General features: G+C 41.1%; 1 protein-coding gene across 1 annotated transcript in view; it reads left to right on the top strand.

The window, feature by feature from the left end:
* CLSTN2 (calsyntenin 2) overlaps positions 1–25,936 on the top strand; it is a 632,434-nt gene that overhangs the window by 455,233 nt on the left and 151,265 nt on the right. The window contains exons 3-4 of the mRNA XM_025375641.1: positions 24,580–24,775; positions 25,512–25,720. Coding sequence (XP_025231426.1) covers positions 24,580–24,775; positions 25,512–25,720 — 405 coding nt within the window. The remainder of the gene's footprint in view (positions 1–24,579; positions 24,776–25,511; positions 25,721–25,936) is intronic.

Below are 25,936 nucleotides of genomic sequence, written 5' to 3'. Positions count from 1 at the left end.
CTGTGGAGAAAGCAGCAGGGAGGTTGTGAGTCCAGCTGGAAGAGCTTCTTTGGATCCTTGTACTCAGAAAGAGCATGGGCACAGGAATCAGAAATACTGGGTGACTTACTGGCTGTGCAGCCTTGAGTGAGTCACATAGCCTCTCTGAGCTCCAATTTACTTTTCTCTAAAATGTGGTAAAAATAGCTAGCTCTCAGGAGCATTACCCAGCATTAAGCGTGCTGATATGTGTGAAACACCACATCTAGTGCTTGATGTGTAGTAGATGCTCAGTTATATATGGCTTTACCCTTCCCTCCCACCTTTCCTCCTTCCTACAGCAATCAGTGCAGCTTAGATCATAGCCTCAGCCTGCTGCTACTCACTAAAATGAGCTTGAGGTCGGAAGTCTTCATCTGTTGTGGTGGACTGTCCACATTAGCTTAGCAGCTGGGCTTCCCCTGCAATAGCACATTCTGCTCCATTCAATCTTGCTGTCTGGCAAGAAAGGTGCTAATTCAAAGCCCCAAAGAGCTCCCACATTCTGGAGGCATAAAGAGGCACAGTTGAGTCATTTTCCCCTTTAGTTGCTGCTGGGTGTTTGCCAGCAGGAACTGAGACCATCTCACTTAGCAGGCCTGTTGTTTCTGTACTGACAGTGTTGGGTGCCATTCTTGGCCACAATCTCTGGACCATATTGAGAGGGAGTACCCTAGAAGACTGACCCAGGGGAGGTCACAGTCATCGTGGAGGTTGCCAAGAAGGGGAAGGAGGTGACAGTGACTCTTCAGAGTAGCTCAGTGGCTGAGACATTCTGTGGATCATAAGGAAATCATTCAGCCAGGGTCTTCGACCCCTATGGTGGCATCCACCCCATGAATTGGAAGGCTTACTTCATTTCCTGGGAGGTTGACATCAGAGTAGTGGAGTGCTGAAGATGCAATGCCTTTCCTCCTGGGGAAGGGAACACGGGAGGCCTCATTTTAAAGTAAAATAGCAAAACACAGCATCAACTTTAAAATGTGCATGCCCAGTATATCCACTTTTAGGAATTCATCGTCATTTTGTCAGTGATATTTTAAAAATATATGGAACTGTTCATCTCAGTGCTATTTATGGTTATATAAAATTGGAAACAACACACATTTCAACCATTTGGGTAAAGGTTAAATATGTTTGCCATATCCATAGGATGGAATATTATGTAGCCATCAAAATAAAGCTTGTAGGGAGTCTTTAATAAGCTAGGAAAATGATCTTATAAAATAAAGATGCAGGGTACAGAATTATACATAATGCATGATCTCTACTATTTAATGAAAGTTCACTGAAAGAAGACTGGAAGTAAATGTGCCTAAAAGTTACTACCAAGTGCCTCCAAAAAATAGGATTACCATTCCTTTTTTGCCTTTTTATATTGTAAATTTTATCTACTGAGCATAAAAATTGACAATGAAACAAAACCCACCAAGAGATACTGAATCCAAAGACATTGACTTTCTGGTGGAATTTCAGGCAACACTGGGGGAAATTGTTGGAATAAGAGCCATCTCGTGCCTGTTGAATGACCCCACCCAGATGGTGGTCTCTAGAACAGACCATTGAGCCAGCTCTGACAACACTGGGCTTGAGGAATGGCCAAAAATATGTGAGGGACATTGGGAGTGTGTGCCTGTCACAGTCAGGAGACCCCATCATAATCAGACCGTTGTGGGGCCCTGGGGGAAGAGGAGGCAGGGCTTCTACTGTGGGTTAGCCCTGTTCCCTGAGCAAAGCAAATGGTGCACTCATGTGTGATCTAAGACTGTCCAGCCAGGTGTCAACTGGAATGCTTCTCAGATTGGCTCCCTCAGGGGATGGCACTAACAATGAAATAATAAGTTTATTTATAGCTCTTTTACTGAAGTACTTGAGAATTTCCTTTTTAATTCTGCAATTCCTCCAAGTTTTGGAAACATTGACAATTATTTTTATTTCTTCTTGAGAAAATATGGTCAGTGGCATGAAGCCTATTTAAGCACCTTCAGCAAACTCCAAAACACCTTTCTTACTGATCCTATTTCCTACAAAGTACCACCTTCTCTGCCTCACTGACTGTGCATCTGTGGCCAACGCTGAGGCATAACTCCTCATTCATTTAGTAAGCATGCTGTGAGCCCCACCGTCTGCTGGAACCAATCTTTTCTCACAGAGACCGTGATACAGGGGAACACAGACAGGCAACCCATGGCTAAACTGTGCATTCCTTCTGGGGTCCTATCTTCTTCTTCCGTTGTGGTTTATGCATAGGACCAAGGTGGATCTTGAAGGGCAATTGAGGAAGTGTAGTTGTGGGCCTGGTAGCTCAGAAAGCAGAGCATGTTCACCTTGGGTTTGGAGTCTGTATTCGTTTTCTATGCTGCCATATCAAAGTGCCAAACACTGGGTGGCGTAACCCAGCAGAAATGTTTTGTCTCAGAGCCCTCAAGGCCAGAAGTCTGAAATCAAGCTATCAGCAGGGCCATGCTGCCTCTGGCTCCAGGGAGGATCTTTCCTTGTCTGTTCTAACTTCTGGTGGTTGGCAGCAGTCGTTGACATTCCTTGGCTTGCAGATATGTCACTCCAGCTACATGGCCATTATCTCCCTGTGTGTTTTCACATCATCTTCCTAATGGGCATGTCTGTCTCTGTGTCCAAATTTCCCTTTTTGATAAGGACCTAAGTCATATTGGATTGGAGCCCACCCTAGTGACTTCATTTTAACTTGGTAACACCCATAATGACCCTATACCAGATAAGGTCACATTCTGAAGTTAGGACTTCACAACTTTTTGTGGGGGAAACACATAATACAACCCATAACAGTTCCTAAGGCTGACTCTGCCAACTCTGTAGCCTTGGAAACATACAGTGTCTTTGAACCTCAGCCAACTGTAAATTGGATATAAATTGGGAGTAAAAAGAATACCTAAGTCCTGTGGTCATTGTGAGGTCCAAATTGTGTAAAGCTCATAGCATGATACCTGACTTATCATAAATGTGAGTTCTCATCGTTCCACTTACTGGCCACGCTGTTTCCCCATTCAGGTGAGATTGTCTAGCTTTAACCAACTAGGGCTGACACCATGGCCTTGACTCCACAGAGCAGAGGGTCTGAGTGTACGACACCAGCAGGGACCTCCCAGGTGAATCAGCTGGATGTTTCCAGCAAAAGCATGGTGCCAGAAACAGGCTAGTGATAAATCAGTTTGCTGAACTGAACAATTGGAGCTTTCCATTTTTACACAAAGTCACAGAGGCCATGTTTGCCACGAAGTCTGCCAAGTATCAGAAAACAAGGGATCCTCAAAGAATAAATCTGGGTTCAGACTAGTAAGCATTGAATTGAAAAACATGATGTGTCCATGCCTACTCTTTTATGCAACCAACTTCTCCTTCTCTATGTTCAGATTCCCTTTCTGTTCCATAAGAAGATGCTTGTACTCTCCTGCCTCAAGGCCTTTGACTTGTTGTTTTTCTACCCAGAATGCAGTATATAAGTACCCTCCACACTCCCAACTCTCCAATTTGTCTGCCTAATTGCTTATTATTTTTTGCTTACCCATTATATCCTCCCAGTTATTTTCCTGTTTATTTCCATCCTAACATTTAACTCAGTTTGCAATCACATCTTCAACCTTGTGCTTCTTCATTTGATACTTGCCTATTCTATTAGGCCTGGTCCCAGACTACATGGATCATGTTAGCTTGAGTCTCCACGGGCCACCCACAACTAGCTCGGATCCTGCACAGAGTGGGTGCTGGACTGTTTTGTGAATATCCAATGAATGGAAACAGTCACTATTCCCCAACGATGTGTGGGCCATTATGCTGAAGAAGGCTGATCATCCAGGGAAAATGAATGGTTTATAGTCTGTACTTTTGGTTAATTTATATTTAAGCAAATCTGTCAGGGAAGTCAGTTCAATTTCATGGAATTTGATAATCACTCCTACAGCCACTGCCATCTTTGTTTGGGTCTGTGGGCTGTGTTCCACCTCATTCCTTTCAGGGTCCAGGTTAACAGGATAATTGTCTTAGTTCATTGGAGCTGCTGTAACAAAACACCATACACTGGGTAGCTTATAGAAAACAGAAAATCTTTTCCCACAGGTCTGGAGGCTGAGAAACCAGCAGCCTGCCAGACTGGCATGGTCAGGCGCTGCTGAGGGCCCTCTCCTGGTTTACAGACTGCTGACTTCTCACTGTGTCCTCACATGGCAGAAGGGGGAAACAAGCTCCCTTAGACCTCATTTACAAGGGCACTGATCCCATTCTTCAGAACTCTGCCCTATGTCCCAGTCACCTCCCAAAGGCCTTACCTCTTAATACCATTACATTGGGGATTAGGTTTAAACATATGACTTTGGTGGGAGTGGGGGTGGTCACAAACATTCAGACCATAGCAATAACCCTGCTCAAAACCTCCTGCCCACAAAGAAGTAAAGTCAAACAAAGAGGAAACACCAGAAGATGCTATTTTTGCATAAACTCTAAGCATTCAAGCATATTTCACACACGCTCTATGAGGATAGTAAAATGACTCCTCCTAAGGAGGAGAAATGAAGAAAATCTAACTAAAAGGTTTGGATATTTTCTACTGTATGACACTCAGTTGACCAGAAAATAGATTCTTCAGCTCAGGGAGGCTATGTGAACCCAGCTTCTCTTCATAAGGGGATGTCACCTTGAAGGACAGAGATGTGGTCATATTTCTTTACCTTCTTTGAACTGCCTGTTATATAACAGATGCCCATTAATTATTTCTAATATTCCATGCTTGAGTTTGATTGGCTGAGAGAAGGGCAAGTGACAAAAGATTTAAGTGATTGAATTCTAAGCTTATCATGGAAGTTCTGGACCAAATACTATTTGGCCAAACAGCTGATAAATTTGTGCAAAAATATGCCATGCAGACTCCCCAATCAATAAAAGCATAGGTAGTTCTGAGCAGCTACAAAAATGACTTCTGTCAATTTTATTTTTCTGAAGTATGCAGGATTTCAGATCTCACTGGGAATAGTATAAACATGTAACCTTTGCTGCTGGGGGCAGGGAATTATCCTGGGCCTTCTATAAATATCTACTATATAGACAGAGGAGGAACTCTCTCTTCCCAATTCTAGGCAACTTGAAAAGTGAACTGCATCCACATATATTTTGCATGGAAAGTAAGAGGTAGCATAAGGGTATTTACTATACAGTGAGATGGATCATGTGGCTATAATTTATCTTGCATTGGCCCGGTGGGGAAATGAAGCATCCTATTAGCATTGCTGGTCTGTGGAAATCACAATAGGCAAATTAGGGACAAAGCAAAGCACCTATAATATCAACATTCACGTACTGTGAAAGAAAATGTCAAAGCAGAGTTTGGCTCTGCTGGAAATGGGTTACATTTAGAACGCATTAGCTCCTGACACCCAGGGCCTAGGTAATCTACAGCTGTTTCAAGTTATTTACTGTAAACTTGGAAGCAGCCAACCTTTCACATTTACATTGGCTTTTTGTTGCCAACAGAAAAAAAAAAAAAAAAGGTACATGAAAAGAAAATGAAAGTTGATGCGAGGCAGTTTGCTGATAGACTGGCTCACTTGAGTGCATGACCCTGAACTGGGAATGCCTTGGTCATCATGGCTCACAGCCCAGGGAGCACGTTCCACTCCACCATTTCATTCCTGCTCTAGCTGATTTCCTAGCAAATCGTTGTTTTATTTTGCTCCAGAATTAGAAAATGAAAATGAAGCTGGGAGTTACGAGTCTTAATGATCCTCCCTGGTCTTTTCTGTGGGAACCTAAAATTGATTTTCAAACTTCTCTTCTGACTTTGATTTAACATTTTAATCAGCATGCCTTCTATGGGGGGTTGTCAGCAGTATTGATGACAATGCAATGAAGAATTAGCCAGTCGTATCAAAGGTGCTTGTTATCAGCTGAGCAGTCCCAGTCTTGATGAGAGGTGCCCAGGGGTCGCCTGGTGCATGTTTAAGGAAGTCCTTTCATTTTCCACTCACTTGGATGAGAATGAATGCTGGAGTCACACCTGACAGGAAGCAGGCCTCTGAACTTTTGTTTTAAAGTATGAAACTGTGCCCTGAGATGCTGACTTATTAGCTCCAAGAATTGACAGAACAGTAAAAGAGTCCATATACTCCTGTAGTATTGATTGGGCTGTCACTCATCTTTCTTCTTCAGCTCAAAATATGGATTTTCCTGACATTTTCTTTAACTTGAATTAAACATTTAAAATATTCCTGTTCCCCTTTGGGGTTCCCTACATGAACATTTGGGAACTTTACTACAATTTTGGGGTTATGGGTGAGACTTGTCAAGGAGTGGAAATATGAGGTCTTGTGCACCTGCCGTTGTTCATCAATTTCACGGGCAGCTTGGTTTAGAGTGTGGGCACCAGAGCCAGAAAAGAAGTGGGCAGATCCTAGTGTGACCTTGAACAAGTCATCCAGTTGCTCTGTGCCTCTTTTGACTCATCTGTCAAATTATTTGAAAACCCTGAGCAGCAGGGTTGGTGGTAGGGTGAGAAATCATGTAGGCAGTGTGCTCAGTGACTGGAAGTGAATTTGGGGAGGACTAAGCAGTGTATTCAGCTGTGTTACGAAGGCAGAAGTAAGCCAGGGGAAACCCCTTAGCTTAGATAAGGTCTCATACCTGATAAGCATCTTGGTTCATAGTATGGGATCCATGAGATGGCTCTCTCGTGATGGCTCATGAGATTAGAAATTTGGCTCATTCATTGCCAGTTGGGTCCCTGATGTTCTAACTTTAAACCAGCAATTTCAGAGCAGGGCTTCTCTCTGCCCGAAGAGGCCCTTGTCAAGCAAGTATGGGGTTACAGAAAAACATCACATATTTACTTAGAATTCTAATTACTCACTGCACAAGGCCTGAGAAGCAAGCTGGAGTCTGGGGCAGTGACCAGACAGACCTTGAAATGAGGCTGGTTAAAGGAGCTGAAACTTGACAATTGGCAAAGAGAAGCACAGAGGCTAGAGTTCAGAAATGGCCCTATTTGGATCTGACACTGGACAGTGATCTGCTCTGAGGGTCATTCCCTCCTATGAAGTCAAAACCGTAAGAACATGAGTTTCAGCTTCAGCATAAAGGTGCCACCATTCATATTAGCAATCGCCAACCTTTACTATGTACTTTCTTCATGCCAGCATTATGCAAAGTGCTTTAGGTATTTTGCCTTCTTGACTTTAAACTTCACAATAGTCCAGTATGGTATAATCTGTTATTATTCCCATCCTGTGCCTGAGAAGATTGAGACAGGAGAAGTTAATGTACTTTGACCAAGGTCACAAACATAGAAATGCTGCCGCTGGTACTTGAAACCAAGTCATTCCAATTAAAATTCCAAAGACTCTGGTCTTAACCAGTATAACATTGTTAGACCCAAATGCCAGGGTTCAGTGTTAGGGTCCAGTCCATGCTGAGGTCCAATGGGAGTGGATGGATAGGTGATGGCTGAAAGAACACTTGGGGGGCGGTAAGCAGATGAAATGTAGTTGTATTCGGCAGCTCTCTGATTAACAGTTCTCTCACACTATCTCATCAGCAGCTTTCTCACACTGTCTACCCTGTCTCAGCTGCTTGAGCTGGTTGCTCCCACACACAGCTGTGCAGCCAGCTCTCTCCTGTCTTCAGGGTCAGCAGCTTAACTCTTTCTCTCTCTGAGCATGAGAACAAGCCGTGCCATGCTGTGTCGTGCTGTGCCCAGCCATGATCTTGCTCCCCTCTGTCCATCTACAAGAGAAACAGCTCTGGTTCTCTCTCTCTCTCTCCCTTTCTCTGGGCACCAGCACCTGCACAAGAGCCATGTTGAGCCATGCCCAAGAGCCAAGGCTTGTGCACAGTGTCAGCAGGGCAGCTATACCTTTTACAGACAATAGTAGCTCCAAGCCAAGTATGAACTTACACAAGCAGGTTATATAACATGTGGAGTATGTGCCTGCGCCCTAAACTTGCTGAGTCATGCAGACCTGGATGTCTGCCTTGGCCTAACCTTGACCAAAGCACGTCCATGTACCTTACAACAGTGCTTCTCGTGAACTTACTAAAATTTAGTCTTTTCTACACCCAACCAACTTTACTGCCTAGCTTAAGGCATTACTTAACATAGGTGTGGACTGTAAAGTCAGGGAGATGAGATGAGGAAGTACAGATTCTTGCCTCGTGGAGCTCTAAGGAGAAAAAAGATGGATGAACAGAATTGAAAATGCAGGAAGAAAAGCATGGGTAGGAGGGGAGCAGGAGGCACAGTGGAGCATCAAGGAGATCTCCACTGAGACCTCAGCTTGAGAAGCCAGAGCAGGCTTCTTAGAAGAGACTGTGCTTATGCTGGATTTTGAAGCTTGTGTAGGAGTTCTCCTGGTAGCTATAAGAGAGAAGTCTCTGTTAGTTGATGAAGAGCATGTAGGATGGCTCATTTTCTTGGCAACAAAGGCCACTGGTGGCTATAACAGCTGTTTACTAACCTCTCCACTGGGCAACCTGTGAGCCTTTCTGCTTCCACAGGTTCCTATTTGCAGATAAATTGCAAAAGCCTGCTTGTTAATAGTGTTTGTTGTTCCTCCTTAATTTCCAGATTAAAAATTTGGCTCATTCATTGCCAGTTGGGTCCCTGATGTTCTAACCTTAAACCAGCAATTTCAAAGCAGGACTTCTCTCTGCCTGAAGTGACCCTTGTCAAGCAGGTATAGGGTTACAGAAAAACATCACACATTTACTTAGAATTCTAATTATACTCAAAGATACAAGGGTAAAATAGAATTTGTTTCAAATTAAAAGATATTTAGAACTTTATGGAGTGAATTTCAAAATTTACATGATTTAAAAATAAAAGCTTTGCTTTTTTAGAAATGTCATAGCTACGTTTTGGTATAGCAATTCCTTCTCCATAACTGGGAGATAACGGAATGGTTGAATGGGTCTAGGATTCACATTTTTTGTTTCTGGCCATTGTAACACTTGGGATCATTCATTCACCAGTCCAAGAGCCAACCACTCATTCTCCCTATTGAAGGGACTGGGTTCTATTCCCTGCTGTATAATTTGGTGGTGTCTACTCTTTCATAACAACGAGCACCACGATTGCTTCTCACGCTTCACCAGCAGTAGTTGAAATCTTGCAGTGGTTTAATGTCTTGCCTGAAATTAAAGTAATGGAGATACAACCATAAGAAACCCACTACAGGCTGTGTTGAGTCATAAAACTGTAATGCTGTGAAAGTGCGGCAGCAAGAAATCACTGACGATGTGAAAGGAGCAAAATAAATATCTGCTGGGTTTTTAATTAACTGCCTGTAAATAATGAAAATGAGCAAATTAGACTCACTTTTAGGAGCAAAATACCATTGTAATTTGAATATCGCTATTGATGGAGAGCTTGGCACCTTTGATGGAGATGTGTAAATCACGCAGCAACTCTCTAGCATCTCCTAGAAACTGTGTGTTATTTAGCCTGCTTGCTTTGTCCGCAGTGGGCAAACATCAGCAGTTATTTTTGCCTCTGAGCCTGTGGAGGGTAAAGTGTAAAGAAAAAGCCAGGCACACAAACTTCTACTCTGCCTCTAGATTCCTATAATGGTACTTATTATTATACTACTGAGAAGACAGCTGTCGTTAAGAGGTGGACTCTAAAGTCAGGGAGACCTGAATTCAAATTTTGGTTTATGATTATTTGATGACATTGGACAAGTTTCTTAAACTCTCTGTGCTTCAGTCTCCTTCTCTGTATAATGGAAGAGAACTTGGCACTTGCACAAAGGTTGCTGTAAAGCCATTGGCATAGTACTTGGCACATGTTAGGTACTCAAGGGCTATTAAGTGGCGAGAGCTGGCATCCTGACTTGTTCCTGATATTAGGAAGGAAGTATCTAATATTTCACCATTAATGTTAGCTGTAGGTTTCTCTTATATACCCTTTATTAGCTTGAACAAGTTGCCAGTTTACTAAGAGATGTTATTATACATGAATGTTAACTTTTGGCAAACTGTTTTTTGCATCTGTTGAAATGATCATAGAGTTTTTCTCCTTTATCCTGTTAATGTGATTAATTAGATGGAATCTTGTGTTTCTGTGATAAATCCTACTTACTCATAATCCCTTTTATAGAGTTGAATTAAATTTGCTAACATGTATTATTAAGGATTTTTATATCTATGTTCATGACAAATAGAGCTCTTTAATTTTCTTTCTACTTTATTTTAAGTTCTGGGATACATGTGCAGGAAGTGCAAGTTTGTTACATAGGTAAACATGTGCCATGGTGGTTTGCTGCATCTATCAACCTATCACTCAGGTATTAAGCCCCACATGCATTAGTTATTTATTCTGATGCACTCCCTCCTCCCACATCCCTGACAGGCCCCAGTGTGTGTTGTTGCCCTCCCCGTGTCCACGTGTTCTCATTGTTCAGCTCCCACTTATAAGTGAGAACATATGGTGTTTGGTTTTGTGTTCCTGTGTTAGTTTGCTGAAGATAATAGCTTCCAGCTCCATCCATGTCCCTGCAAAGGACATGATCTTTTCCCTCTTTTTGGCTGCATAGTATTCCATGGTGTATATGTATTTTCTTTATCCAGTATATCATTGATGGACATTTGAGTTGATTCCGTGTCTTTGTTACTGTGAATAGTGCTGCAGTGAACATACATATGCATGTGTCTTTATAACAGAATGATTTATATTCCTTTGGGTATATACCCAGTAATGGGATTGCTGAGTCAAATGGTGTTTCTGGTTCTAGGTCTTTGAGGAATCACCGCACTGTCTTCCACAGTGGTTGAACTGATTTATATTCCACCAACAGTGTAAAAGCATTCCTGTTTCTTCACAACCTCATCAGCATTTGTTGTTTCTTGACCTTTTAATATCCATTTAGACTTGCATGAGATGGTATCACATTGTGGTTTCGGTTTGCATTTCTCTAATGATCGATGATGTTGTAGCTAATTTTCTTTACTTGTGATATCTGTGACATTTTGGTATTAGGGTAATGCTAGCCTCTTAAAAAGAGTTAAAAACCATTCTTTCCTCTATTTTCTAAAAACAAATTATGTATCATTAATGTTATTTTGTTTTTGAATGTGATAGAATTCACCAATGAAGCCATCTGGGCCTGGACTTTTCTTTGAGGAAAAGTTTCTTAAAAATATATATATATAACATATTCAAATTCCTTAGTATATTACTTAAATATGATAATAAGTTTTTTCATCTAGTCACTTTGAGTTTACTTTGCTTTTCTCTTTCTAGCTTCTTAATTTTATATTCTCTTTCCTTTATAATACATGCTTTTAAGCTATGAATTTCTCTCTAAGTGCAGAATTGACTGCATCCCACAAATTTTGAGATGTAGTGTTTGTATTATCTTCAGTTCCAAATATGTTTTCATTTTTCTTTTAATTTTTCCTCCTACCCATGATTCTTTTAAATGTGTACTATTTAATTTACAAATATCTAAAGTTTTTCTAGATCTCTTTGTTGATTTCTGATTTATTTCCATTGTGGTCAGAGAATATATTCTGCATATTTTAAGCCTTTTAAATTGATTGAGATTTGTTTTATGGCCTAGCATATGGTCTTTATGAACATAACACGTGAGATAGAAATAAATGTGAATTCTGCAGTTGGATGTAGTATTCTATACATACCAGTTGGGACAAAATGGTTGATAGTGTTATTTATATTATCCATTACTTTATTGATCACTTCATGCCTTATTCTTTATGATTGTGGAGTGTCTATTTCTCCCTTTAACTTTATCCATTTCTCCTTCAAGTGTTTTGAACATACCAATGAGAACTTATTTAATGTACTCATTTGAGAATCCAAACATCTGAGTTATCTCAGGGGTGGCCTCTTAGGAAAAGGTCCTATTTCTTGGCTTTTCACATGTCAAGTAAGTTTGAATTGTATCCTGGATATTTTGAATGTTATAATGAAAACATTCTAAATTGTCGTAGTCCTCCAAAAATTATTAATGTTTTGTTTTAACAGACCATTAACTTGGTTCAACTCAAACTGCAAATTGTCTTTTTACCTGCCACGGGCAGCAGTTCTGGTCTCAGTTCAAAGGGCTGGTGGTCTGTCCCCACATGCAGGGGACTGGGGCCAGCCAGAGACTTGGAAACGGTTTAAACACAGAGTTTGGGCCTCCCCTTCCCTGGCGATCTTCTCTCCAGGATTCCCCTCTCACACTCAGGCAATCCTGTTTACCTGCCAGAAAGACAACAGGCTTTCTATCAAAGTTTTAGCCTCCATGCTGTACCACAGGGTTGCAGCTGCCCTCAGGGCAAAGGATCAAAACAGCAACTCATCCATCCCTAGTGGCTTCCTCCAGGTTTCAGCTCCCCCACCAACATCTGCCTATTTTTAATCACTCTCTAGAGTCCTTCAGTATTTGGTGGGGGGTGGAGAGGGTGGTATTTTTCCAGGTTTGTGATGTTATTGTGAGAGAGTCAGTGTGCTTACTCATCCACAGCAGAGGCCAAACTCCCCAGGTCACTTTGCTTGCTCTCTGTCCCCAGATTTCATTTAAACATGTGCAGTACATGCCATTTTATATGAATTTAATTATTCTACTTAGAACTAATGCAATAAGAATGTTAACATGACATGATTTGATATGCAATATATAATTTATTAAGTGATTTTATTAAAATAATACTAATATAATATTAAATGTATTTTCGAATACTAAGATTTTCTTTTTAAAGAATCAAAATGTAATGACTAAACAAATTGTGAACTAGAACCCTATTGCCAAAAGACTTCTACCTTAACTGATAGTCAATCAGTGAAAGTCGTTTCTCAGTACCTACATCTGGATTTCTGAAAGTGACCAAGATGCTATTATTTTAAAATGTAATATTTTAAAAATTTTAAAATATGTTTATATATTATAACAATACCACCTAAGCAAGTATTAAGAGGCAGTGATAATTTAAGACCTGATAACCAGAAGTTTGGGAACTGAAGCTAAATGTGAATGAACGATCTAAAGAAGGTCAAATCCACTGTTGTTTTAAGAGGGAGCATTATCCTAAATATTAGAAATAATGCCAAGAAAACAAAAGTGAGCATAAAATAGAATAATTTTGTGGTTATTGTAGAACGTATCCTCTCTGCTTTACATTTATTTCTATGAGCTTTTAATGTATGTGCTGTTGATTAGGTAGAGCAGCAGTATGCAACAGAAATATTACTCAAACTATACAAATAATTGTATAATATATTATCTAGCAGCAGCATTTAAAAAAATAGGTAAAATTAATTTTAGTAATATAAGTTGTTTAACCCCAAAATATCCAATATTATTTCAACATTATTAAATAAAAAATTATTAATGAGAAATTTTCTATTCTAATTTTAGTTTAAAAAGTCTTTCAAATCCTGTGTGTATTTTACAGTCTAACACATCTCAAATAGGAATCTAGGTTTTTATCAGAAATATTTGATCTATATTTAAAGTTTACGTAATTTATAGTTGAAAAATTGATTCACGTAACCAAATATACTTGAAAGTTTTCCAGTAACTGAATTGAGTGTCTGTTATTAAATTTAAATTAAAAAAAAATTTTTAATAAAGTTTAAACTCTAGTTTCTTAGTCACACTAGCCACATTTCAAGCTTTCCAACGCCACATTCTGGCTAGTGGCTTCTGCACTAAAGCATGCAGACATAGAGTATTCAAAAAGTTGTTTTTTGAGGAAGAGCTTTCAATTCATGCCTATCTAAGTTCCTAAAGACACAAATGATGAGAAATACTCAGAAGGAAGCAGAGGAAAAAAAATAAATTTAAAAGATAGATGGTGTCTTAGTCTGATTTCCTGGTGTTTACAATAGTTGAAACTGGGTAACATTTTTTAAAAAGAACTTATTTTTTTTTACAGTTATGGAGGGTGAGAAGTCCATAGTCAAGGGGCCACAACTGGTGAGGCCCTTCTTGCTGGTGGGGACTCTGCAGAGTCCTGAGACAGCACAGGCATCAGTATGACAAGAGGGCTAAGTATTGTCATTCAAGTCTCTTTTCTTCTTTTTATCAATCCACCAATCCCACGCCCATGATAACCTGCTAACTCATTAATCCATGAATTAGCAGACCCCTCCCAACCCAATCACCTCTTAAAGGCCTCACCTCTCAACACTGCCACACTGGAGATTAAATTTCAGCATGAATTTGGAGGGGACAAACATTCAAACCATAGCAGATGAGGACAAAGACTTTGGATAAATTTCTGACTGGTTCAACTTTGGGGCCTCATCTCAGCCCCACATTTGGACATTGAGAAAAAGAGGGGAGAGAGATTCCAAAGATTTTACCTGTCAGCATGATTCGCACCAATTCTATTTGAATATTGTCTTCTCTGGTTAATTGAGGAGGCTGCAATATTCAGCCCCTATATCTGGAGAGAGCTCATTGACACTCAAAAAACCTCAAATACGTTTAATTGTTTGGGCCTATGTGTAGCTTCTGTTTCTGAAACTTAACTGTAAGTCCCTGAATGGAGTCTTAGGCTTCTGGGAACCTCCATGCCTGCTAAGATTCCCTCCTTACAGGAGGTGGCTACTTACAGAAATGTCATTGACAGAGATAATTGGACATGGTAAAGGGTCATTATATTTGTATGGGACTTTTTTAACTCTCCAAGGTGTTTCAATGTCTATTATTTTCCTAAAGGACAAGTAGGAGTTAACCAAGGTAGGATCCAAGTATTGATCATGGAGGGGTTTGACTAATGTATCACCTGAAAGCTGTGGGCAAACGAGATCCCTTCCTTGTTTAATAAGATTCACTACTCCTGCTTGACAGTGGGAAAGCGATTTATCCACATCTTGTAACTGGGTCCCGGGCAGTATTTCTTGAGACACTGGGTTTAAAATGCTCTCTTGGCAAATATTAAAAATTTAGATATTACAAAGTCATCATCATCCTTTTCCAAGTGTTTTCATTGCTCTCTTCCTCCTCTTTGCATCTGCCAACACCTGACTAGAATTGTAGGCACCTCAGAATCAACCAGTGCATCAGCAGGAGGGCTGAGAGTCTATAACAAGGGAAAGGGCACAACAGCAGAACCCGGGAAGTGCCTGTCTGGGCTTGTCTGCCATCCCTTTGTGCTGGCTTGCTCATAGAACTGTCTGACAATTAAACTAGCTTTTTATAAAGCTAGTTTATAAACAGTTCATTCAACCCACTCCCTGACTTACTACATTCTCAGTTTTTTAGAAAAAGAAAGTTCTATTTTGATTGTCGTATGATGACCATAGAAGGATGATGGTTTTAGTCCCATTTTACAGATGGGAATATGGAGGTATGGTTCATTTTCAAAGTTATGAAGATGACAAATGAAGAGTTGGGGTTTGAATGTAGGTTTACCTGACTTTTAGACACTGACCTATACTACCTGCAATATCTTAAAATATAAGCACTGAAATGCCATTGTAAAGAGAGGGACATGACGGTGTCCAGAGGACAACACTTCGTCTCAGCAGAATCAGTTTCAGGAGCTGAAACTCCTTCCTTCTTGCAGCTATATCACGTCTCTATGGTGGGTACATGAAGCAAGCAATTAATTCTGGAAGTATTTAGGAGGCAAGATTAAGCCATCATTGTTTGTGTTCTCACAACACCCAGAAACGACACCTATTGCAGCCTTGGCAGTACTTCATTACACTTCACTTTTTGTCCATTTGCCTCCTTCTCCTGTCTGCAAACACAGAGCTGGTTTCTGATTCATCCAAATCTCCAGCCCCAGGCAGGTCAGGGCACATAGAGATGTAGGCTGTTTTCACTGTTGCCCTAAATAAGTGCCTGACCCATGGTAAACCCTGAATAAGTGTGAACTACAGTGATTTTTGTAAATTGTTATGATTATTCATTTTGTTCTTACTATATTATTTATGTCCAGGGATGGTTTGCTGAGTGAATGAGTATGGTATGTTTTTGTACTTGGACTCCTTTAATTCCAGAACCACTGGGCACCAGGCAGACCATTATTTCAAGCTCCAGTTGACCAAATTATGACTAGCTGAGTCACAGGGGCCTCTCCAAGTCTCTCAGCATATAAATAAGTTTTTACATCATGTATTCACCCAACAAATATTGCCAAAGAAGAAAAACATGAACCACCTTTATTTGCTTTTCAGAAACATAGTAACTATGTTAATCTTCCAAAAGAGGGAGATTTTGATCTTGGCACAAAGCTTTAGAAAAATGACTTTTAAAATAAAAGAGTATGTTTTATTTTGCTCAATTCTAAGTAAAAAGAAAGCTATAAATGGTGAAAACTGCCCCCTCCCTCTGGGGTTTAACGGGAACCAAGGTAAGTGATCACCATGCACCTAGCTGCTTGTAGGCCAGAAGGCAGGATTTATTATAATTGTAATAATAAAAAGTAGATAGGCCTTTATACTTCCCACATCTCTTCCACATTTCGTGTGTCATTGTAGCCTCGTGAAACTTTCAGGATTAGGCATCCAGCTGTATCCAGCTGTAATAAAGAGAAACTTGAGAACCACCCAGGGTCACACAGCTGAGAAGGGCAGAGATGGAGCTCAGCAGGGCCTGTCCGAGTATCCCCAACCCAGACATATGAAGAAGCACTCTACATAACATCCTGCAAATGTTTCCCTTTAGCTTTCTACTTTTGAAGATTTTAAGTGTTTAATCTGAAGTGGGAGGGTTTAAAGTTCTACATTCAGCCCTAAAGTGATATTCTGGACGTGATTACCGCTTGATGTGATTAGCACTTTTCCTTCCCCATCGTATTATACTTAAAGTGGCTACAGATGATCCCATGTAGAGAGGGACTTTAAAAACTTCATCCACCCGGCCCTCTGGCAATGTGGTCAGTGTTGACTGTCTGCCACCTGTGTACTAGAGAGAACAGTGTGCAGCTGAGAGCAGATGATACCATAATCTGTCTGGAGGGACCTCACCAATCTGAAGGAGAAGGCTTTATAAGAGCCAACTATTTCCTCAAACCTGGAGGCAGAGACTTTGCCAGGTGTTTGCTCCAGAAAGACCACCTTCATGTTTTGAGTTCAGTGTTTCTCAAAAGAACCCTATAACCATCTGGAGTGAGATGCTTCTTGGTAGTATATGACTGATCTGCTTAGGGCAAGATACTTAGCACCTTGACTCTTGCCCAGTGACTGCCATTAGCAATCCCCCATCACCTCGATGAGCAGAAACAGTCAAACAAAACATCCCCCTCACTAAACCTCCCCATGGGAGCAGTGCTGGCCCTGGATGAGATTACAAAAATGCACAGGATGTTGTCATTCAGGAAAAAAAATGTGTGTAATAAACTGTGGCTGACAGGTGCAAGGTGCTTCAAGAAGTCAGATTGTTGGAATGTCACACATAAGGCATTCAAAATATTTCTGATGTTGAAATGCCTTTTCAGTTCTTAAACAGGAACAGGGAGTTTGCCAGAGGTGTGTGACTTTTCTTCAATATAGTAACAGGGAAAACAGCTAACAATTACACAGTGCTTACTCTATGCAAGGCACTATTAAGTGCTTAGCATATGTTAACTCATTTAATCCTCCCCATAAGCAATAACCCTATGAGTTAACTGCTATTAATACCATCCCACTTACACATGAGGAAACAGGCACAGAAAGGTAAGTGACTTCCCTACAGTCCCATGGTAGTTAGCTGTATAACTAAGATTTCAATCCAGCCTATCTGGGCCAGACTTGGATAGAGATGTGGAAATAATTTCCCCAACCCCCTAACAATGTATTATGTGGACATATAATTCTTACTCTTACTACAAAGGCCTAGCTGTAGAATACAAAGCAAACTGAGCTGCTCTGAGGTTGGGAGCACTCTGCAAGGTGACGGGTCATGTTTTTAGCACCAGGAGCAGGGTATGGAATTATGAGCTGGGGGGACACCATTATTGGTAAATTGTAAAAACAGCAGTTCTCATGTTTTTGGTCTTATGACCGCTTTACATTCCTAAATATTATGAAAGATTCTCAAGAGTTTTTCTTTATGTCAGTTATATCTGCATGTCCAATATTTACTATATCAAAAATTAAAACTGAGAAACTTTCAAATGTTTATTCATTCATTTAAAAAATAACAAACTCAATACATATTAACATAAGTAACATAATTTGACAAAGATATATTTTTGAAAAAAAAAAACAAATTAGTGAGAAGAGTGGCATTGTTTACAATTTTGCAGTCCCTAGTATTGAGCTTAATAGAAAACCGCTAAGTCCTCATATCTTCTTCTGCCCTCAACCTGTTGTGATATGTTATTTAGGTGGAAGTATATGAAGAAAATATGACCTCACCCAGGTAGGTAGTTGGAAAGGAAGTGGTATTTTAATAATATTGTAGATTTCTTAAAGATTAGGTAAAAATGAATCTGAAATTGCATTAAACTTATACACTGTCTCCAACCATTAAAGCTGCTATAACAAAATACCTTAGAGTGGTGTTTTATAAAGAACAACAATTTACTTCTCACAGTTCTGGAGGCTGAGAAGTCCAAGATCAAGGCACTGACACATTCAATGTCTGTTGAGGGCCCATTTCCTCATAGATAGCACCTTCTCACTGTAACCTCACATGGCAAAAGAGGTGACAGATCTGTCGGGAGCCTTTTATAAGAGCACAAATCATGACCTAATTAACTCCCAAAGGCTCCATCTCCTAATACCTTCACTTTGGTGAATTGGTTTCAATGTATGAACTTGGGAGAACATGAACATTCAGTCTATTGTACGTTGTTACATTAAAATCCATGGAAGTTTCTTGTACTTTGAATCTTGTACATGACTGTGTGACATTATCCATTGGTTGTTTGAAAGATATTCGTTCATTGTTAAGCGGATCCTTCAAAAGTTGATATATTTCATTATACAACATCAAGAGTCACATGCATTAACATCACTACCCATCTTAGCAGACAAGTATTGAAATATTGGTAAATTGTTAAAATCCCTGTGGCAGACACAGGCTTCCCCAAACTGAAAGCTTCAATTTTATCATTGACAGCAAATACTCTCAGTTCTTTTTCTTGATGGGACAGGCTTACTTCAGAAAATGTCTGCCACGCATTCAAGTTTGAATAAACATAGTTCGTCTGTCAATCATTCTTTCAAGTAAAAAATGTCATTTTATGAAAAAAGGTCCTAGTTCAGTTCACAATTTAGATCACACAAGTGCTTTTCCTAGACACAAGCCAGAATACTTTGCCATGCCAAGGTGTTTAAAGTGCACTTTCCATTTCATCACACAGAATATTAAAAAGACATGAACTCATTGTGATTTAATAAAAATTGATAATATTTACTGCATCATTAAAGTCATTCTTAAGTGAAATTGGCTTTTTTCCCCTACATGTATGCTGTGATGAAGAATGCAGTTAGTCACTCACTAAGCCACCAGCACTTTTACTCCCCATTGCTTTTATGCCATCAGTGCTAATGTCAATACAGTGAAAAGTCAAATAACATCTTAGTATTAATATGATGATCACTTTGACTTTTTGAACCCTTACAAAGTGTCTTGGGGATGTCAGAGGTTGACAGAGCACACTCAGAACCACTGTCCTAGAACCTCACACTCACCCAGTAAGTGATAGGCTGCATGAAAGAGCAACAAGTGTGCTGACCGTAGATGCCAAGATTTTAGTCCTTAGTTGGCTTTATGCTGTCAAAGTGACCTTGGATGAACACTTACTCTCTCTGAGGCTCAGTTTCCTCATCTAAAAAATTGAATTAACTTACTTTGTTGTTCAAAGGTATTCAAAGGAAGGAGCAAAATGTGCTCTAAAAATCAAGTTAAAGACCTTTCCCTCAGAATCCTATGTGAGGTATTAGAAGACAACTACACCAACTTCTGCTGGTGTCTTAGGAGGTGCATTTCTGCTGAGAAGCAGGTAACTGTGAGATACCTGCTTACAGGACTGAGGGTCTAGAGTGGTCATGTCTCACTCAGGCACAGCAGGGGCTCATCTTCTGGTCTGGCCCTGAAACGGACTGTTGGTGAAGCCCCAGTTCAGCCACGTTGGCCCACAGCCCATTTGAGATGGCAGCCAAGGCCTGGTGACCTGGTGCTGCTGGCCTCCTTTTCCACACAGCCCATGGCTAACCTCACACCCATGCTCATCTGTGTGTTGTCCACACACAATTCCCGGCACAGTAGTAGTTCTCCCACCCAAAAGCATATTGGAGGGCAAGATTTTGAAAGTGATATCTTTATATGAAAACCGTTAGGTCTGATCTTTTACTTTTAAATATATCGTCTTCCCACTGCAGTGCTCTGTTAGTATAATGACAAATTCCAGTGACAGGCCTCACAAAAAAAGTTCTTGTATAAGACACAAGACAGCCTAATGTGTCTTACACTGACACTGAGAACTGGTTTTTTAAATATCTTTCCATCTAGAATTTCATCCTGGGACCTTTCTTCCAGAAGTCTGTTTCAACTTGTCATGATGTTTTAAATCTTCTGTTTGGTATAGTTCTAAGTAAAGATATATTTAAAACTTGAAATTATTAGCTTGAATTTTACCTTTTCTATTATGCAATGCCCATTTTAAAATACAAATATAAGAGTATTTAGCTAGCATGCAGAATACCAAAATTACAGAATTTGTATTTTATAGTTCATGTATACATATGTATTTAATTCTTATCACAACAGTATAAATACTACACAAAACAAACTCAACTGTTTTCATTTCACTTCCTTTTTTTTCTTTTTCAACTTTTATTTTAGATTCCGTGGGTAGATATTCAGGTTTGTTACAAAGGTACATTGCTTGGTACTAGAGTTTGGGGTATGATTGATCCCATCACCAAGAAAGTGAGCGTAGCACCCAATAGGTAGTTTTCCTGCCCCTGCCTCCCTGCCTGCCTCCACCTGTTTGTATTCCCCAGTGTCTATTCCCCATCTTTATGTTCATGTGAATATTACTCTCTACCTTTGGGTTACTGATAGCAAGGGCAGCCTGAAGAAAAAAAAAAGCAATGGGTCGTCTGATATTCCCTTTTCCCCTCCACCATCATTTTCAGTGTAAGTGATTGGCTAATACAGGATGTAATATGAATAAGGAAGGCTACAACAGAGTTCCTTGGTTGTTCACATTTCTTAGTTTTCCATTCTCTCTTTTTGCATTTGAAACAAGTTCTGGATCGAAGGGAAAGTGTGGCCTCTTGGGGAGGTCAGTTTCCTACTTACTCAGTTGAAGACATAACATGATTATCTTGTTCTCACTCTGAGTCCCACTGAAGTCCCACACGTTGTGGGTCCATGGGAATTCTGAATGCTATATGCAAATGGGGCAGCAAGACGTGGTGGACATGCATATTGCAGCCTTCTCCTCCGCTCATAACATGCTCCATTGTCCCATCACACTTTATTCACAAAACAGAGGTTAAGATAAAATTATTAAGAACTTCAAGGCTGAGCACATTGGCTCACACCTGTAATCCTAGAACTTTGTGAGGCCAAGACAGGAAAATGGCTTGAGGCCAGGAGTTTGAGACCAGCTTGGGCAACATAATGAGACCCGCATCTCTGCAAAATAAAAAACTTAGCTGGTTGTCAGTAGCACACACCTGTAGCCCCAGCCACTCAAGAGGTTAAGTTGAAAGGATTGCTTGAGCTCAGGAGTTTGAGGCTGCAGTCAGCTATGATCACACCACTGCATTCCAGCCTGGGTGACAAAGCAAGACCGTCTTAAAAAAAAGAAAAATTAGGACAGAGACAGCAGAGATTAAAACCAAGCTCAGGATGCTTCTGAGCACAGGACGCTGGGTGGCTCTTAGGTCACATGCCTGTGAAGCTGGCCCTGCCCCACGGCCTCCACTCCTGCCACACTGGACCTGTAGTCACTTGAACTCACCATGTTCCTTTCTGCTGAAGGGTGCTAAGCCACCACATTCTTAGGGAGACCCTCCCTGCCTTGCCTGACCAGGTCAGAATACTTTTAGTACCACATAACTCTCCTTCAATGTATTCATCACAACCACCATCCTTCTTTCAGATACTGATTATTTGACTGCTTATTTCCCTTCCTACCAGACTGCAAGTAACTTACAGGCCAGGGCTGGGTCTATTTTTGTTTGTTATTGCTTTACCAGTGCTTGGCACATAGTGCCTAAAAAATATTTATGAGAAGAATCAGTATTTATGAGGTGGATGAATAAATGAATGAATGTTTTTGCAACCAGAGCACAAGTGTCAGGTATTATCCTTTTTACTTGTCTGTCATTTCTACTAGGTAAGAAGTACTTTAGGATAAACCAGCCTTATATTTTAAGGTATGTTAGTCTTTGTGTCCGCAGGCCTAGCACAGTGCCTGAGACTTAGCTCTCAGAAAAATTAGTTCTATTGAATTGAATTGTTCTGTAGATGGAAATATGTCACCTAAACTTTATCTTGTCTTCCCTTTGTATCTCCTCTTTCCTCTCCTCTGTCTTCTTTCCCTCTCTCCTCTCCTTTTCTATTGTTAAGGATTTCTGCATCTTGAAAACTACTTTAGTTGTGATCAGATCTTTCCAAGAGAATATTACACTCATCTATTCTAGGTTTAACTTGAGTCTTCAAAGATAAATGGTCTGATTAGCTTATAACCATGGCAGTGGTTGGGCACTCCAGAGAATGCCCCAGAAACAGTCTAGACACATTTGTTGATAATATTCTCATATTGGCATTGATCTTGGGAGAGAATCACAAGGCAGGTACTTTAGAGGTTCATCTATTCAACCTGCTAATTTAGAGAAGAATTTAAACTTGAGAGTTTGAAAAACCCTATTCTCCTGCCCTAGAGGCTGCAGAACGTGTCAGATTGCGCAGTACAGAAATGCCAAGTGATCCCAGAAAACAGAAGTGAATGGGAACTAGCTGTCTTGATGGAACCGGGTCCATAACCTGTCTTGTCCATTTATTCCACAAGTACATTGAGAAATGGCTAGGAGGGGTGGTGGCAGGGGGATGGGAGATGGGGGTAGTAGTGAAAAGGGAATGTTAATAATGAAATTGAGGATCAATGAAATTTTTTTTGAAAAGCATAAAAGTAAGATTGGTATTGATTGAACATCTCGGAAAATATTGTTAGTAAGAGATCATGGCATGATTCCTATACGTAAATCAGAGGATTTCTTTCCTGAATGAGACTTGAACTGGAATATAGACAGTTTCTTCAGGCAATCCATGGGGTGGTTCCTTAGAAGTTATGGGGCTGTTTGGAGATGGTGTGGTGGGGTAGAGTACATGGACTTAGGAATCAGCCATACCTAGGTTTAATACTTAACTTTAGCTCTGTGACATTGAGCAAATATTTAACCTTTCTGATTTTTCTCTTCCTTTTTTAAAAATTTGAATAAATTAATATAAAATACTTGCCTTGCAGGTTTCTTATGAAGGTCAAATGAGGTTCTCTGGGAAGGGGTACAAAGCTTGGTGCCTGGTGCAGAGCAAACATGCAATCATCTCGTCCCTTCTCTTCACTAGGTCAGCTCTTATGAATAGTTGGGCAGGACCTGGACTAGGGTGAGGCAAGAAGGTGCCTGAGTTACCCTGAGAGCAAAGCCTCATTAAATGATGCACCCTAGGTACCCTGCTTGCCCCTCCCTGGCCTCAGCAGTGCAGCTGAGGCAGTGTCAGATCAGGGCTGGAGCATCTTAGGGTAGATGCCCCCCACCCCACCACCATCTCTGGGACCATCTAACAGATGACACAGGAGAGGCCCAGTCAGTCAGTATCATTTGATTTAAGCCAATCAGCTAGTAAGTGGAAAGCCTGAAATGTGAATCTAGGCCTCTGGGCTCTTGTCCTCTGTTTTGCTGCCTTGAAGCCTATAGCTGAACTCTTTTCTCTAGTAAGTCTGTACATTTTCTCAATAGGAAAAGAGGACATGTCTCAAATTTTCAGCACTTCTCAAGACATTTACTACAGGTCTTGCATGCAGTTGGGGTTTAATAAATAAACATGCATTGATTGAGAAAAAAAGAGATATTCTCATGGCATTATAATTTTAATGCATAGAAATAGTTATAATAAACATTAACCCAGCTGAAGGAGAGAAATGCATTAATTTCACAACATGTTCAGCTCTATAAGATGTTAGCTTTTCAGGCTCCACAGGGTCTCTGGAACTCACATAGACTCACTCCCACTGTTTCAAAAGAGAAAACTGCAGCTTGGAAGGGGAAACAGTAGCTGGAGACAGAAAATGGAGAAGTGGGGGAGGTAGAGGGAATTTTGCTGCAGTAATGTAGGCAGTGTTTAAACCAGGAGTAAAGGAAAGAGAAAAGCAGTGCTGCTCATGCATCAGTGAGCAAACCCATCACTTGAGGATCCTGTTAAAATGCAGATTCAGTTCAGGAGGTCTGGGTGAGGCCTGGGATTCCGTATTTTTGAGAAGATCCCAGGCAATGCTGATGGTGCTAGCTCAGGGACCACAGTATGTGCATGGAAGAAATTGCATGGAGGGTTTGAGTTTGTGAATCTGGTCCAATGGAAGCACTGTCTTCAATCTGGCAGTTCTCAGTATTCCCACTCACTGTTTTCCATTCTTCTGCAGGGGAAATCTGTGCATTCAAGATCCATGGCCAGGAGCTGCCCTTTGAGGCTGTGGTGCTCAACAAGACATCAGGAGAGGGCCGGCTCCGTGCCAAGAGCCCCATTGACTGTGAGTTGCAGAAGGAGTACACATTCATCATCCAGGCTTATGACTGTGGTGCTGGGCCCCGCGAGACGGCCTGGAAAAAGTCACACAAGTGAGTGGCCTGACAGAGCCCTCTGGACGCCCCTCCTTCCCCTGCCCACCCCACTTCATTCACATGCTGCTCCTCAGATATGTTTACCCCCTTGTCACACCATGGTGCTCCAACTTTGCTCAACTGTTCGCCAGTTTCCTGGTCCCATGCAGGCATCTTCATAGTCTGCTTTCTACACCTGGAATATTCTACTTCCTCTTCTTCACTGGAAGATATTCCTGTTTCACCCTCAGGTCTGAGTTTAGGTGTCACTTCTTCCAGAAAGCCTTCCCTAAGCCAGCCCACCCCCGCAGACCTGGTCAGGACCTTTCCCTGGGCCTCTGCGGTGCTAGAAGCTGCTCTCTGTCACAGCACTTTTCACTGTGGGTTGTCACTGCTTTCTCCCTTATGAAGTTCATCTCAGAGCCTAACAGAGTAAGAGGGGTTAAATTCTTACTGAATGAAGGAGTGGATGAATAGAGGGAGGAATGAACAGTAAACCTGTTGCCTAAAGCTGGGGCAGAGGGAAGGGCATAAAAGTCTCTCTGGGATGGATTCATCTCACAGCGTCAGAGCAAGGGCAAGTAGAGAGTCTCCAGTGAGAGGGAGGATGGGACACTCAGACAACTGCCTCAACCAGCTGGTGGTTTCTCCTTTCACTTGGCCTTGGGACCTCAGTCAGTGCCCCCAGGAGGTGCAGGAGGTTGGTATGACTCTTTCTTTACCACCATCTCTTCCTTTCTGTGTGTGGTCCCAGGGCCGTGGTCCATATCCAGGTGAAGGATGTCAATGAGTTTGCTCCCACCTTCAAAGAGCCAGCCTACAAGGCTGTTGTGACGGAGGGCAAGATCTATGACAGCATTCTGCAGGTGGAGGCTGTTGATGAGGACTGCTCCCCCCAGTACAGCCAGATCTGCAACTATGAAATCGTCACCACAGATGTGCCTTTTGCCATCGACAGAAATGGTAAGTATCCTCAGAGGACCCCCGTGGGATCAGGAAAACAAATCCACCACCTCCACTCTGAAGGCCCAAACAGGGCTCTGAATGTGCTTGCCAAGTTATGCCTCCCTTGCCATGTTTGGTCTAAGCTCCATAACCCAGAACTCAGTCCCATGCTTGAGGGAATGGCCTTATCTGATTAGCAGCCCTGCCATGTCTAAAACACCCTCAGGAAACCTC

The sequence above is a fragment of the Theropithecus gelada genome, chromosome 2 (assembly GCF_003255815.1).
Source record: "Theropithecus gelada isolate Dixy chromosome 2, Tgel_1.0, whole genome shotgun sequence".
Taxonomy (NCBI): Eukaryota; Metazoa; Chordata; class Mammalia; order Primates; family Cercopithecidae; genus Theropithecus; species Theropithecus gelada.
Note: the sequence above shows the minus strand (reverse complement) of the source record. Positions and strands in the feature narration are given on the sequence as shown.